The sequence below is a fragment of the Phoenix dactylifera genome, chromosome 2 (genome assembly GCF_009389715.1).
Source record: "Phoenix dactylifera cultivar Barhee BC4 chromosome 2, palm_55x_up_171113_PBpolish2nd_filt_p, whole genome shotgun sequence".
Classification (NCBI taxonomy): Eukaryota; Viridiplantae; Streptophyta; class Magnoliopsida; order Arecales; family Arecaceae; genus Phoenix; species Phoenix dactylifera.
In genome coordinates this window covers 25,454,395-25,470,216 of record NC_052393.1, presented here as the reverse complement: position 1 = coordinate 25,470,216, position 15,822 = coordinate 25,454,395, and the positions used below count along the sequence as shown (strand labels likewise).

Below are 15,822 nucleotides of genomic sequence, written 5' to 3'. Positions count from 1 at the left end.
TTGAACCAGAAACCATAGTAAATTATTCAGAGTTTTTTTAATATTAAGTAAATGTTAACAGCAGCCTGATGGCTTCATTAATAAAGGGTTAAGTGAACTAATAATGGATATGGTTCCCACGTTCGGGAGTACAGCAAAGGCTGCGAGTTGGGTTGGATTGGACTGACTTGGGTTTAATCTGGTACTTGAATTGGGCCGAAAAGCAGTTTAATTGATTCCCATTTGCATGCAATCAGTCTAGTTTTTCTGATTCTTCAGAATTGACATTCCTTCTTAGATTCAGCTTTTATATTGAGTTTGTATAACCATTCTGGTATTCTAATGTAACTTGACCTCTAGGAATAGCAATTCCTAACTTGATTTAGCATCGGACTGATAGTTCCCCATCGGACCTATAGTTCCCCACTCAGTGTTCAAATCAAATTCAATGTAAATAAAATCAAGTAGTTGATTACGAGTATTCATATAGTAACTGTGATAAAACCTGCTTCTAGCTGCAATCAAGTTTCAGACTTCAGATGCTTCCAATTTATACCTACAACACTTCAATAGTTTTCATTATAAAACAAAATGAATAATTTGAGGAATACTGAAAAAATATACGATACCTTTCGCGCGAAAGAGTGATTGATCTTTTTTCATAATGTTGCCCATCGAATTGCACTCCACACAGATCTCAAAGCACTTCAAACATATCTATTCATCTGCCTGTGTAGATCTCAAAACAACCATCGCAATCCAACAGTAGATATGCCCAAAAGAAGGTGAATCATTCTTTTGCATGAAAAATGCAATGCCCTCCCACTTTTAAGTGCCAAGGCTGTTTATGAGGTAGCATAATTTGGTTGTAGGAATCTCTCCGTCTCGATGTCGTCATCTTGGAAGGAAAAAATTATCACATACATGCATCCTATCACTAAGATGAGCACGAGATAAATGGAACCTATACTAACACATCTCGTGACACCAGGCGTCCTCGAAAGGCTCACACGCAGGCCAACAGTTTGCAGTGTTCTTGCAAACATTGCCATCCCGAATCTAACCATCCAAAAGGTTCAATGAATGAAATGAAGACCCCCATAAGCAGCAAACCGCACGGTGCCAATCCCCAAGGGTCCCCACTAGCCTTATTGCAACCACCATCCTTACTCATTGATGTTTCTTAAAATTACAAATGGGTTTGGCCTATAATGCTTATTGATCCTAATTAGAATAATGAAAGACATGTCATGGGCCTAATAAACCTGGACTTGGGCCAAAAATGAGAAGGCAAGAGGGTTTTTGAAGTTATTAGCCTTTTCTTTTTTTGTTGATTTTGATAATTTTATTCTAATCTTGGAATATGAGAGCCATGAAATGAGGATTCAAAGCCTTAATGGTTCTATCATGGGACAAAGATATCCTCACAAAAGCTGGTTTTTAAGGAAAATTAATTTAACCAGAAAGGAAAAAATATTTCTACTTTTTAGCAAAAGGATCTTAAAAAAAAAAGTAAACAGACAAATTTTTTGATGTTAGATGACTAAAAGACACCTGAGGAATTAACCAAAGACCAACATGTACAGAAGTCAAAGCTGTCTGCTTTTATACAGCATGTTCGGGTGCGAAGTGGTGGCTTCCGCTAGATTCTCCCTAGATTTGAAACATCTCCCGTTGTCCGAACTTCAGACCATTGTCCCAAAGGGCATCCTTCCTTCACCAAATCTCAATCTCTCTCTCTCTCTCTCTCTCTCTCTCTCTCTGAGCTGAAGCTTTTGGGAGGGGCAAGGGGAGGGCAAAGATGAGCAGGGGAACGAGCATATTTGTCATCAGGTGGATCAACTTTCTAACCATGGTGAGCATATCAGGATCCTTTTCCTCTCTTTTTTGTCCTGTCGTGCTCAGATGTATGATTGCTTCTTTGTTTCCCTCTTTCGATTTTAATCCTTTCCTCTTCTACACCCTCACTTCTTTTAGTTTTATTTTTAAAATTCCATCTGGGTCTTAGTGATATCCCTGAAGATTTTGGTAATGATGCTTTGCTGAAAGGAAAAATTATACACTGTTCTTTTTCCTTGATGCATATGCAAGTGTGGATTTTTTTTTTTTTTTTCAGGTGCTGCCAGGGTATATTGTTTTTTGGGTTAACAAATAACCCAGATTTTACACAAGATACCTCTGCATTGATGTGATGAATATTTAGAATGGAAAAGAAGAAAAAATCTGGTATCCTCGATTTTTTTTTTTTTTAGGTCCCCATAATTCAAATCTTGTTGTATATATATTTTTTTAAAAAGGAGAAAGGACAAATGGGAAAGATGGATCCAGGGCTCATGCTGCTTTTCACATCATTGCAAAGTGCACTAGGTTTTGCCCTTGAAAAGTTTGTTTGCAGTTATTTCACAGTTTAGGAAGTAGGAAAACATGTGGTTTTAAGCTTGATTGCTTTTTTTTCTTCTTCTTCTTCCTCCTTTTTTTATAATTGTTATAAGATCTTATGCCGGTCTATAATTAAGAATAATGCTGGTTTTCTCTTAATGCGGTCATACAGATATTAGCAATAGCAGTTATATGTTTTGGGATATGGATGAGCACCCATCATGATGCATGCCGAAGGTCCTTAACACTCCCTGTCATGGGTATCGGCGCTTTAGTCCTTCTAGTGTAAGCATTTTATGCATATGCTACAGAAGCCTATCTTGATGATTCTTTACCTCTTTTGTTATTTTATTTGGGCATTCTTCAAATTTTCAGATCCTTGATCGGGTTCCTTGGAGCTTGGAAGAATGTCACCATACTGCTGTGGGCGGTATCCTTTTGTAGTTTGTAACATATGACAATTTTGCAAATTTTTAAGTTATTTTCCTCTCATGTAATTAAAAGGTTACCTTGACATAAAAACTTCAGTATCTTGTGATCTTGTGCTTAATTTTGGTGGCAATTATGGCGTTCACTGTGTTAGCGTAAGTATTGACTGTAGGATCAATTATTTGAAGTTTAATTTGTTCTGCTCTGTGATTTGATAGAAATTTATAAAATCTCTGGCTCTTCTAATTCTTTCCGACTCTACATTTATTAAGCCATTTAGTCCGTACTCCGTAGCGCTCTTTAAACTTGTGAAATTTCCATTTTTACATGAACAAGAAAGTGCAATGTAACCTGTACCTTTTTTTTTTTAGCAACAAGGTGAAGTTCCACCCTTTTTCTACTTATAAATTATAAATAGGAAATAAAATTCCTGAAAAAAGTGACCAGCAATCCACCTTAAATGCTCAACAAAATTCCCAAACATGAACTCCATTCCATAGCTCTTAGCAATTTTCATTGCTATCAATAAAAACCACAAACAAAGCAAAGCCAACGCGAAGAAATAGGGAGTGGAAGGGCTATCATCTTCTCTGGCATCAACTTTGACATGCATTAGATCCACCAGAGACTCTCCAGGAAAAATTACCATCAGTTTTTTCCTCTTCTTATCAGGAAGAACACTTGCCCAGTATAGAAAATGAAACTCAACCTATATCAAATTATAATTAGTTTGCACATGGAATAAATCCCTCAACAAAGAGGTCAATTATTCTAATAAATAAGTCTTTCTAATTTTGGTAAATTGAATTTTCCTAAGGGATTTAAAACAACATATGATATTGTAGTGAAAATGCTGCCCTTTTTTGATTAAGGCTTTGCTTATTCTCTTTATCTGAATTTCATCTCAATTCAATGTAGACCATGAGGCATTTCAAGGAAGCAAGATTGAGTTATGCACTATCAAATGTGTAGTGATACTGGACCTAGTGTCACAGGTTCAAAACACGGAAACAACCTTTCCAGAGACGGGGGCAACACACACACATCTGACTCTCTTAGACCTGCATTGGCGGGAGCCTTTTGCACCGGAATGCCCTTTTTTATCGGATGTTAGTAAACATTAATGGTTGTGCCTACTGGGACTTGGTGTGGTTAATGTGCAATTCCATGCTGACTCATAACATGGACCAGCATGTAGCAAAGTCTAATCTAGTGGGTGGATATACAACTAGAATGTTTGAATATTCTAGTTCAATGACCTTTTTAGTTCTTGGACAACTAGCTTGCTTATATTTGTGTTTAGAGAATGCTTGGAAAAAGAAAGTTTCTTTTGCTAATCTGTTGAAGTCTAGCATCGTAAATGATTTAGTATATATGCTCTAAATGCTGTTTAGATTTTTAAGCACTAAATGCTCTTTAGATTTTTAAGTGCTCAATGCCCTTGGGACTTCGCTGATATTTTCTATTCAAGTCATTTTCGATCACAACTGCCTCTTTATAACTTTTCATATCCATTACTCGTCAATAAATATATGCATCTCATGTCCAGAGTCCAGAACATGCCATAATATTTTGTTTCTTTATTATTGATTAGTAATTTAGATCTTTAGCCTGATAATTTTTAATTCCGCTATTTTGCGTTATGCCCACTTTTGCAGTGCTCATTTGATGCATACTTTCCATCTCATTATACATCTTGATTTATACACTGAATGAATTGTACATTTCTCTTAAAAGTTTTACATTGAAAGTCTGAAATGCTTTTTTTCAACAAACACACAAACCTATAGAGATTAATGAGCTAATCTATGTTCCACAACCTGGCCCTATTACTGCAGACACTATTCTGTTCAGGTTGATACCTCAGTCCCAAAACACTAGCTTTCTTTTTCCTTGTTAAGTGATAAATTGATGATATTGATACTTTCATTCATTATGGAATGACTCTTTTGCATGAATTAACCACCAAAGTATCCATTCTTATAATTGTCCTACCTCTCCATAAGGCTCCAATCCCAACTAGGGCATTGAATAGATCCAGAACCACCCAAATTTCTAAAGTTTATACACAATTTGATTCAGTACCAATATTGGTAGTTATGGGGAGTATGAAGTAATTGAAGAATGGCAATATCTGAAGTCGATAAGTGTATCAGAAAATCCTATTTGTGGAGTCATATTGCCCTAGGCGAATGTTGAATTAATGGCTTCTAATTTTCTGAAATATGTCAGTTTGCCTCAAATTCCAACGACTTCTGCTATTCTGACTGAACTTTATCTACATGCGACAAAATCAAGTTTGGAAGAAGGTGGATACTGCCATCCTCTACAAATAATAGCTTTTTCCAACAATCTGTAGTAGAATTCCATGGTTTTCTTTAGGGCAAACCCAAAAATTATTCAGAAGCACATCAAAAAGTAAGCACAGGAGATTTACACCTTTTCTTTTACAGTATATCTACATCAGCTGAAGAGTCAGATTCACTTTGAAGAATGACATACAATAATTCACTGCCTGCATGTTTTTTGATCTTATAGAAATTTGCGCTGTGGAACACTTTGAAGAACGCCATACAATAATTCACCAACGACATGTTTTTTCATCTCTCATATTAGGACATGCTTGTAAAAGTCTCCTATATAGTTTTGAAGGAACCAAGCTGTAAAACCCTTTTGTAAACATCTTATCAAAAAGCCTAAGAAGAAAACCCATTTTTAGTCTGTTCAATGATACGATCCATTGATAAATGTATTTTATGTAAGAAGTCTGAACTGAATTGCGTGATCACCATAGTTATTTATTGAAGGTATTATAGTGTTGCTATGGTATACATTAAACAACATAAATACAATTATATGAAATTCTGCATCTGTAATCCTTCCCCTTAAATTTAGCTGATAGATCTAAAATTGCTTTCAGGTGTTGTCAACCGGTGCTTTTATAAATGCAGCCTCTAACATATGGAAAAAGTCTTGACATATTTCTAATGTAACCCTTATGATTTTATTTTTTAAGCATCGTATCAGGATTTAATATCAAATTTCTGTTCAAGTCTAACTTCAATCCATGCACCTTACTTGTACTCATTGTTGGCATGTCATCTGCTTACACTGCAAGCAACATAAAGGGACCATCCTGAAGGATGTTTAGCAAACTTGATTGTTCACACCTGCACTTACTGCAACCATGTGGAATAAAGAATGTATCAGAGCTCTTGTTGTACTGTCTTGGTGCTTGTTTAAACTCATAATGATTTCTTTAATTTACAAACCTGCTTTTCTCTTGGCTAAAAAAGGGGGAGGAGTGATTCCATTAATATCTCCAACTCAATTAATGATCATGATATTAAGCTTAATAAAATACACGGGAATTTTGTCACTGATATAATTTATATAAAATCCATTTCCCTGTTATATATTTCCTATATCATAAAACTATCTTTGCTCTTTTTATGCTCGTTTGTTTTGTTCAGCAAACCATCTATAATTGATGGTCCTCTATCCTAAGGTGAATCATGTCACACGTCTTACAAAAAGATTTTGCTTCCTTTGTCGCAATTCCAAGCCAAATACCAATTTTATTCTCTAACTTGAATTTAAAGGTATGGGTATCTTTTTCCTCTTCCTTGTTTTGGTAATGATGTAGGAATCTGTTGAAGTACTATCCTATGCTACCTTTTTCTAATGTCACATATGTCTAAAGATGACAATCCTTCACCTTTTCACTTTCCTTTCAACATGCTTTTGCCTCATTTTTGATAATACACAAGTTTTGATGTTTCCCTGTGATTTGTGATTTCCTGAACGTTGCAGACGAAATTTTTTATCTTTGTTGATAGGCTTGTTGAATTTAGAGTCTAATAGATTTTTTCTTTTGATTAATGTTTAATATCATAAGAAGAATGAAAAGTGTTGCACAACTTGGCATCTTGCTTCCCATACCTAGGATACAATATAATCGAGTAAAAAAAAGATAATTAATTGGTTTTCCTATTCAAGTCTCTTTTGATATTGTAAGTTCAACAAGTCTAGACATTGTTATATTAATGCCACAATCCATGTTAATTGCTGTTCCAAACAATCTTCTAGTAACCCTTAAAAATTCTCATCATGTACTTGCCTCTCTGGGAGTCCTTTTCATTGCTGCAACTGAACTAACCCATTCAATTGAGTGCTACTTTGAACTCTGAGATTGGTTCGATCGGAGAGAAGGGATTGCTTCCTTAAATTTTCTCGGCTCGGACGTCTCATTAGAAAAGAACTAAGAAAATGAAAGAAATTCAAAATTAAGGTTTAGCCCTTTTTGCTTTCGCTAATTGATGATTAAAACTAGTGTACAATGCCTATTTATACTAATGAGGCCCTCTCTCCCATGGTGAGCTAAATTCTTTTTCTAGTGAAAAGAGGCAAAGGTTTTTCTAAAATAGTAAGAAATCATATTAGACCCACTAGATCCCAGATTTCTGTCTTCAGAAGACCTCCTACGGCTGCAATAAGGAGTGATGTGTGGCAAGTAGTTGTCGTAGGTCCACCTACCTGATATGGCTAGTCAAAGACTTACCTGAAAATGAAAGCTTCAGTTTGACTAGCTTGTTTTAGGCCCCAAACATCGTTGAACCTCGATGTCATGGGGTTATGATGAGCCCCTACAGGGTGGTCACACCTTTGTACTTGGCAAGTGGTTTGTTTTGAAACCTAGGATGCCGAAAATGGATGTCGGATGAGATAGTTATGGCTTCCAAAAGTTATGCTTCATGATTGGGTCTTGGATGTGATAGATTTTGCCCTTGAATCCTGGCCAAGTTAGTCCCCAATAGGTCTGGCGATCCTCTTGGATCAACGATGTTGAAGGATCCTTTTTCCCTTTAAAGGTTTCGGTATATCTCTTGATATCAACTTTCTACCATTTAATTTGACCCTCATATTGCGACTTAGACACCCGGTTGTTTTCTATCTTTTACTATTTTTATAAGCTTGATAATTTTTAAAAAGGTGATATCCTGAAGTTTGTGAAATTTTTCTTGGAATAATTGTCAATAAAAGATGCTTAGATCTGTACTTTATTTAGGTTTTGATTTTGAGTAGACTCTATCTTTGGCAATTAAATTTCTAGCTCCAATTTCACAACAATTCTGGTTTAAATAATAAAAAACAAATTAAAGTTCAGTTAAATTCAATTTAAATTTGAGATAAAATACTAAATATGGGGAAAATGAAATAATAAAGATGTATTTACGACATTTTGTAGTAAATTTATTGGTTAGGACTTCTAAAAGTATAGTTTTGTGGTTTTTTGCAATAAGAAAATTAACCTATTATTTTTCAAATATTGTTAAACTAAATCATATTTTATGTGTAATATATCATTTTACCACTTGAGAGCAATCTAGCATATGGCAATCTACTCTTTATGATTTGAGTTGCAGGATAGCTAAACTTGTGTCAGAAAATTTACTTTCATCTAAATCTCTATGGAGCTTATGTTTCCAGTGTTTCCATATCTTTTCCAAACTTTAAAAGAGAGTTTAATACAGAGAAAATGCTTCTCCCCCATTTAAAGTAAAACTGTTAAGAAGATTAACATAATATCTCAAATTTATGCAATTAATTTAGACTGATTAGTTAGTTTTGCTTGGAACTCCTAAACAATCTGAGTTTTGGATTGGTTCTTACTTCTTACTGAAACTGAATGTTTGGATTTTTGTTTGAGGGTTTGGACAAAACTTCTGATCATGAATGACACAATACATTGCACTGCTCTAGGGACTATTAATTGGCATTTTGGTGTAAAATGTGAATTTACTGATTTATCTTCATATTAGCATGACTGGTCATCTTAAACCTCACCTACAATGTTTACCTAGTAGCATGGTCTTGAAAAGCTAGCCACAGGACTTGAAAAACTTATGCCTCAAAGCAAGGCGGTTAAAAGCAGCCTCAAGGCTTCTTCCTTGAGATCAGTTACAAGGGCTTACATTTATGAATTAAAACATACCCTTTACCAGGACAAAGGTGAGAAAGAGGCATGCAACTCTTATATCCTAATATATTATCCTTTTAAAGAGTAAAGTATAAAACTAACCTTATTGCTTCATTTATTATCAAAATGTTGATTATGGTCTCGTGAAAGCTGTAAACTTGTCCTCGTCATATTCTCATCTCTATTTGATTTGAAATTTTAGCCTATGCTTGACACCTTATGCTCCCTGATCCTTGATAGAGGGCAACCAATGGTTTGGAGCAACCCATGAGTGATGTTCCTATTGCTATTGTGTTATCTGTAAGTAATTAAGTTAAATATTTGAGATTTATGCTTTAAGCTGCCTGGAGGATTATGTTTCATATTTTTAGGCTGAGCTGCCTTGCCTCCTCTTTTAGCTTTTTCAGAACATTGCTAGTGAGTGCCATTTACCACAGCTGTAACATCCTACAATGAGTCAAATGGACCAGTCTCATCCCAATGAATCCTAAGCATCCTTTGATAAACTTAATTGTAATCACAAATTCACACATTGGCATACCTCATAAACAAGTTCTTTAGCACTCCTGTATCCTGACATCATAAAGTAGGCACTAAAATTGACAGACGCAGGGGTGGCTCGACAAGTGACCAAAATTTGTTGTTTGTTTCATTTCCTATGTTATTTTTATTTTCATGGAACATTAGTCACTCTTTCGCCTATTAATTCTATTTTCTAAATTGAAACCTTTTGAGTTATGAGAAGGGCTCCATAGGTTTCAAACCTTCAACATCGAACTGATCATGTAAGGACATCCAATAGGACAAGTTTAAGTCAGAACTTTATTGATGTTCAAGTTGTAATAATTTTTTTCCATTTAATTTTTCAGGCTTTATTTTCTTAAACTGTTTTCTGTTTTACCTAGATGTTGGAATGTCATCCAAATATTGTTTGCTTTTGTAGGTTTATCATAACAAATGGTGGATCTGGTCATGCTGTAGCTGGACTGAGGTGAGTCTGTAAACTATGAAGTACTCCAGTAATTTCATTTCTCAAGTCTGCTGAAGTGAGAATCTACATGAGAAACCCTGAATGACCTCTTATCATTCTCATATTGAGGGTCGGTAACCTCTTAGCCGCTAGTTTTTTGATGCATCCATCCAATTTACCTTAAAACTATCAAGTTTTTCATATTTGTCTATTTCATATATGGACTACAAAGGGTTAAACATGAACCGGTTATTTCTTGCAAGAGTGTTCATATCTATTTTCTAGGATTTGGAAAGTCAATTAGCTCATCATAAACAGGAGCCTGCCCTTGACTGTATTGCCAACATTTCTTCCACCATTTGATTTTGGATTTTATCCTAATCAACTTTTGGCATATTTTCATAGTAGCTTGCTTGTTATTGCCTGAATAACAAGGATTATATTTCTAACAGAAGATGATATCTGTCTAGATGCTATATCAGTCAATTTACACTAATCATCTATTCAGGTACAAAGAGTATCATCTTCAAGATTATAGTTCTTGGTTCTTAAAACGGGTGAGGCTTCTTGTTTATTATGAACACTTAATTCTCTCACCTTAACATTAGTTTGAGTAGATATCCTTATAATTATACTAAACTGGTCTATTACCTTAATTGAGCTCAACAATACCAAAAACTGGAGACACTTGAAGAGTTGCCTTGTGAAAACCGAGGATTGCAATGATTTGCCAAAGAAATACAAGGTCTGTCTCAGTTTTCTTTTTTCCTAACTTTTGATTTATGTCAGAGCCTCATTCTTAATTTTCTCAATATTATCCAGACTTTGAAAGAGTATAAGCTCGCAGAACTTACCGCCATTGAAGCTGGTTGCTGTCGGCCACCATCAGAGTAGGTGCTTTTCTTCTTCTTGATCAGATAGCCATTTCATGTTGAAGTATTTTTTTGTTCTTTTGTTATTGTGTACTTAGAATCTTCAACTCCAAGTTGCAAAATTAAATATAATCTCGCTATATGTTTCCTTACCAAATTTGATGTGGTACTGCCTGCAGCACTTATTAGTTACTCCAATTTGGGCCATTGAGGCATATAACTGATGATCGAGTGATCCTGGGCAACGAAAAGGGTGTGCAATTTGCATCCTCAAACTCTTATTGGGTTTGACTTCTTTTTTCTTTCCCCCTTATTTTTAAACTCTGCAAACAACTGCATGTTGGCATTCAAGCTGACATATGTAGGTGCCCTTCTGTGGACACGGCATGTGCGTTGCATTATATTTGCCACAAGAATCATGAATTCTCAGCATTCTTTCAGATTTACAGTGCTGCCTGCACAACCGTTGTGGGTGCACACATTATCAAAAAAAAGAAAACTTCACAATTAGTTCTGAAATGATTATACCCTGACAGATTAACCAAAGAAAATTAGTAAGACATTCTTGTATACAAATTCAATCATCTTATACATGCGGAAGTTTCAGATACGGCGTAGACATTGCACATGCATCAGGATTGACTACTTCTGTTAAGTTCCACACCTCCCAATCCCGAACCCTCCTTTGATTATTTTTATGTATACCTTAGCATGCTTGAGGATGAGTGTAACAATCTAAGACCCCACCCAAAATGGCTAGCCGGAAGATTTTTTTTTTGGTTTCTTAGTCTTGTATAAGTACCCAAGATCTTCTTGGCAAATAATCGATGTGGGACTAAATACATGTCCGCACGGGTCCTCATATACTTTCTCTGTTCAAGCCCTGATGTTCTCGTCAGGCTAAGGGTTCGAATCTATTCAAATCTAATAACAAGCACTATAATAGGCCCGTGGTCAGTCTCCATTAACTCGTGCTGCAGTGTCTCCTAGTCCACATAGGTTATAGGCTGAGTTTGTTTGGATATTATTTGTGACAATCCAAGACCTCATCCAAAATGGCTAGCCGGAAGGTATTATTTGGGTTTCTTGATCCTGTATAGATACCCACGATCTACCCAGTGAATAACCGTTGTTGGACTAAACACACCCTCACGGGTCCTGACAATGAGTTATTTCTAAACTTTTTTTTTTTTAAAAAAAAGAGAGAGATTGTGGGAATGCTACCTTCCTGGCTTGAATGCTGAATCTCTTTGCAATGCATGTGTGGTGCAGAGGGGTACAAACCAAAGGATCCAAGTCCAGCTGGTGAAATCTTTTGGTAGACTTTTGCTTGTATGTTTCTTTTATTCCTTTCGTTTTATGAAGACCTTTTTAACCTTGTGTGCATGCTAATAGTTAACAATCATTTTGTGAATTCATTTGGGCTTCTTTAAGCATTCATTCTATTACAGATGATGGAATACATGCATGAATCTTGAAACTCCAAATAGTGACATATATATTTGGTTTTTGATTATTAGAAAGGAAAATGCATAGTTGGGTGTGTAATAGAGCTAGGCACAAATTATGGATCAATATATTAGAGGCAGTGTAAGAGTTGCTTCACTTCATGACAAAGTTCTGAGAACTGATTATGTTTGTATAGGCACGTAAACAAGACTCGTAGAATGTTTTGATAAGTGCTTAAATGTGTTTTGTAAGGTTAGACAATGGAAGGAAAGGCCTTAACATAACGCAGATGTTAAGTAGTGAGACAGGAGTCTGAAAAGCTTGCAGTAAAAGAGGGTCCATCTTAGTAGGAATTGTGTATAGCTGCCTACAAATACAGGAAGGTTGGATGATTGTTATCATTTGTCATCATGGTGTTCATTCCTTGGGCAAATGCATTTTTATGCCCATGGGAGCAAGCAGTAAGTGTTGTCTCCTGTGCATGTACAATGTTGTCTGACAACCCAGTTGTGATTGAGAAGTAACATCTACTGTATGAATTGTTTCTTCATAGTAAACTGTTTATTCTACTTCTATTTATCAAAAATAACAGTATTTCCTTTTATCATATTTTCTCTCTTTTGTTCAGGTGTGGATACCCAGCAGTAAATGCTTCCTACTATGACTTGAGCTATCATCCTGTGAGCAATAACAAAGACTGCAAGCTTTACAAAAATGCACCTAGTGTGAAGTGTTATGACTGTGATTCTTGCAAGCAAGTCCATGCATTACCTTCTAAGCATTTAATCTTAAAGCTCAGTGGTTATTAACATTTTTTTTCACTCAAAATAAAATTTTCTCATACTTTTCTTTCAGGGCTGGAGTTGCACAGTACATGAAAATTGAGTGGAGAGTGGGTGCAATTTTTAATGCCATCCTGTTCGCCATATTGGTATGAGTTTCTGAATTCTCTGGTCTGACCCTCCATATCATGTTGCCTGATAATGTTAAAATCTTTAGTCCTTGGCTGAAACACCAAAATTTTTTGTCTTTTGCTGCGGACTGCATGCAAGTAAATTATACTTCATGCATCGAACCAATGTCTTTCTCTAATGCATGCACATTCAGTTGATGACATATTTCACTAACATGTTCTCTCTCCTTTTTCTGTCCTTTTTTTTGGGTACAAACCTTTTGGGATTTCAGTCAGCTGTATTCTTTGTTGGCTGCTGTGCAAGGAGGAATGCTGAGAGGAGTCATTCTTCCAAAGTCAGAGGCAGATAATTTGTCTATTTTGTAGCTCTTTGTTGGAAGATGCAGGGATTTAGTGAGAAGCTGTCAATTTTTCAGCAACATCCTTATTAAATGGAACAAATTAAATATACGATCCTTAGTCTGTACCATAATGCAAAATCCATTAATTTCTTTCTATACATTGTTTTCGATTGTATGTGGGGCTTGAGTGTGACTTTTTCGGCATCAAAATGATAACATTCTCTAGGTGCATTTGGACATACTAGAAAACCAGTATGTCCCATGTGTTATATATTCTTTAAAATTAGAAATTATGATTATATAAGATTTGGTGGTTGGTTATGCAATTTGTAAGAAGTCCTAGTATCGCCTTGCATATTTTCTATCCCTGAATATATATTCTTAACAGCTAATCACATCTTAGAAATTCTTAAATATCATTATTATCAAATTAAGGACAGTAAAATGAACCTAATTGGCATTGCACCATAAAACACCGCAACTGGCTCAGCTCATGTTGTGCCCTACTTCACTGATTTGTAACGGAATAATGGTCAAGGAAAATATCCACAAAATAGGTTCAGATGTAGATGTGCTCCTTTCTTTGGTTGAATCAGAATACTGTGGAGAGGAATTTTAAAATATGTGACACAGGAACGCTAATTAACCTTGGTTCAAATGTAATATTTGTAACTTGCTCTTAATTGAGGATGGCCCAAATGTCTGGTATCTCTTCCATCATTGGATTTTGTTGAAGTGTTTCAGTTTTTTCAGACTTGCTGGCGTTGGAGGCATATGTGATATGGTGGTTCACAAAGCCATTTGGGTTTGACACTTATATATCATATTGGGAAGGTTCAAACTGTCACCTCATAAAATAACTAGCTAGAAGATATTATTTAGATTGTTTAGTCCTATATAAGTATCCAATTTTTTTTCAACAAATTAATCGATATAAGACTAAATATATATCTGTACGAGTCCTCACATATTCTTTTCATTTAAAATTTGCCATCTTCATCAGGTTAGGTATCAAAATCCGTTCAAATTCAATCATAAATATCAGGTTAGCTCAAATATATTGGTGCTATAGTGTTTGTTAGTTCATATAGGTCATGGAATGGATATGTTTCGATACCATTATGTTCCAATTCAGAACCTCACTCTAAAAAGATTAGTCGAAAGGTGTTATTTAGATTTCTTAGCTCTGAATAAGTACCTATTATTTACTTAATGCATAACCGAAGTGGTATTTATATCTGAATTTAGACGCTTTAAACTAGTATTTGTTTCGTTACTTAATCGAAGATGGAATTGGACCTCTTTATTATATCTTATCTATGATGGATTTGTACGCTAATTAAGATAGTTGGCTTCGGACTATCGTGGGCTGTGTTACGTCCCGAATTTAGAGTGCGACACAAACAATGAGAAGGATCAAGAATTCTAAGTCTGGCAACCAAATTTTAGAACATTAGGGAAATTATTCTATGGTAGAAGTAATATTCTACCAGCCACCAAAGTTGAATGGGAAAGATGCAATGTTTTTTATTCTTGTTGTTTGGTAAACAGATGCATGCTTTTTCCGAAGACAGCGGGAGGCATGCAACGTGACAGACGGACGATCCTGGAGGGTTCACTTCATATTCAAGCTTTAGTCAAGTTTCGTTGTTCAGCAAAAGAATGACTAGTTTCCATGAGACAATTATTAGCTCCAGAAATGTTTGTTCTTGGTGTTTGGGAAAAAGAGAGCACCGAACGGCAACTAGCAGTTAGAATTTTATCATTTGGAACCTTGTTGCCTTCTACGTTTGTACAGAATGTAGGGTTACTTAGGAGATACATAGTGGTAGGTATGGCAAGATTTTCTTTTCCATAGTACAGAAGAATGGTGTAGACTTATTACTAAACAATGTTTGAAATGCCTAATTGCATGAAAATTATGTTAATGGACATAATTAATGAACATAATTGACATATAAATTCTTTTTTTACATGCTTTCCTCTAGCTTACATATAAATTCCTGTTACATATATGGTTTCCTTTATTTTAAATATAAATTCTTGTTTTACATCGATATGCATCTATATTATAATTAATACAATTGGTAATGATTCTTCTTGATGCAAGTGTTTTATGAATGGCCTTGAACTGGATTTGTTGTAGTACATGCAAACTCCCAACTTGGAATATATTTTCTTGGAAATCATAAATTAAACTTTGGATTACATGAATACTGAACATGGTCTTATCATGATAATGATGAGAATGATTAATTGGTTGGGTTTAGCTTATTTTGGATAAAAATTAAGTGTGTAGTTTGGTCGTAACAATTGGACTCATGGGAAACATTTTTGCGAGCGGAAAATATGGCTCCATTGATGCTCTGGGCCAAAAATATGATCATGATTAGTCTAATATATATATATATATATATATATATATATATATATATATATATATATATATATATATATAAAAGAATAAAATACCAAGAAGTTAACAGGCTGCCACCTCACGAACGATGTTG

At 35.2% G+C, this 15,822-nt stretch overlaps 1 protein-coding gene across 2 annotated transcripts; it reads left to right on the top strand.

The window, feature by feature from the left end:
- The first annotated feature begins 1,606 nt into the window (after positions 1–1,606).
- Positions 1,607–13,632, top strand: LOC103712137 (tetraspanin-10). 2 transcript variants are annotated; one of them, XM_008798570.3, is made up of 11 exons: positions 1,607–1,834; positions 2,531–2,643; positions 2,734–2,788; positions 2,887–2,942; positions 9,711–9,758; positions 10,246–10,294; positions 10,399–10,482; positions 10,560–10,627; positions 12,687–12,812; positions 12,914–12,994; positions 13,194–13,287. In XM_008798570.3, exons 1-11 carry the CDS (start codon positions 1,781–1,783, stop codon positions 13,285–13,287), a joined length of 828 nt encoding a protein of 275 aa, XP_008796792.1. In that variant the 5' UTR covers positions 1,607–1,780. The 2 variants fall into 2 exon arrangements, with proteins under 2 accessions (XP_008796792.1, XP_008796787.1); XM_008798565.2 differs by having other exon boundaries at positions 1,609–1,834; positions 12,914–12,989; positions 13,244–13,632.
- The last annotated feature ends 2,190 nt before the right edge of the window (positions 13,633–15,822 follow it).

What these genes read in the sequence shown, in the direction of transcription:
- LOC103712137 (XM_008798570.3), top strand. Translation starts at nt 1,781, where the DNA reads ATGAGCAGGGGAACGAGCATATTTGTCATCAGGTGGATCAACTTTCTA. An exon ending in ATGGCGTTCACTGTGTTAGC is followed by an intron (nt 2,943 to 9,710) that starts GTAAGTATTGAC and finishes TTGCTTTTGTAG; the next exon opens with GTTTATCATAACAAATGGTG. An exon ending in TATGACTGTGATTCTTGCAA is followed by an intron (nt 12,813 to 12,913) that starts GCAAGTCCATGC and finishes CTTTTCTTTCAG; the next exon opens with GGCTGGAGTTGCACAGTACA.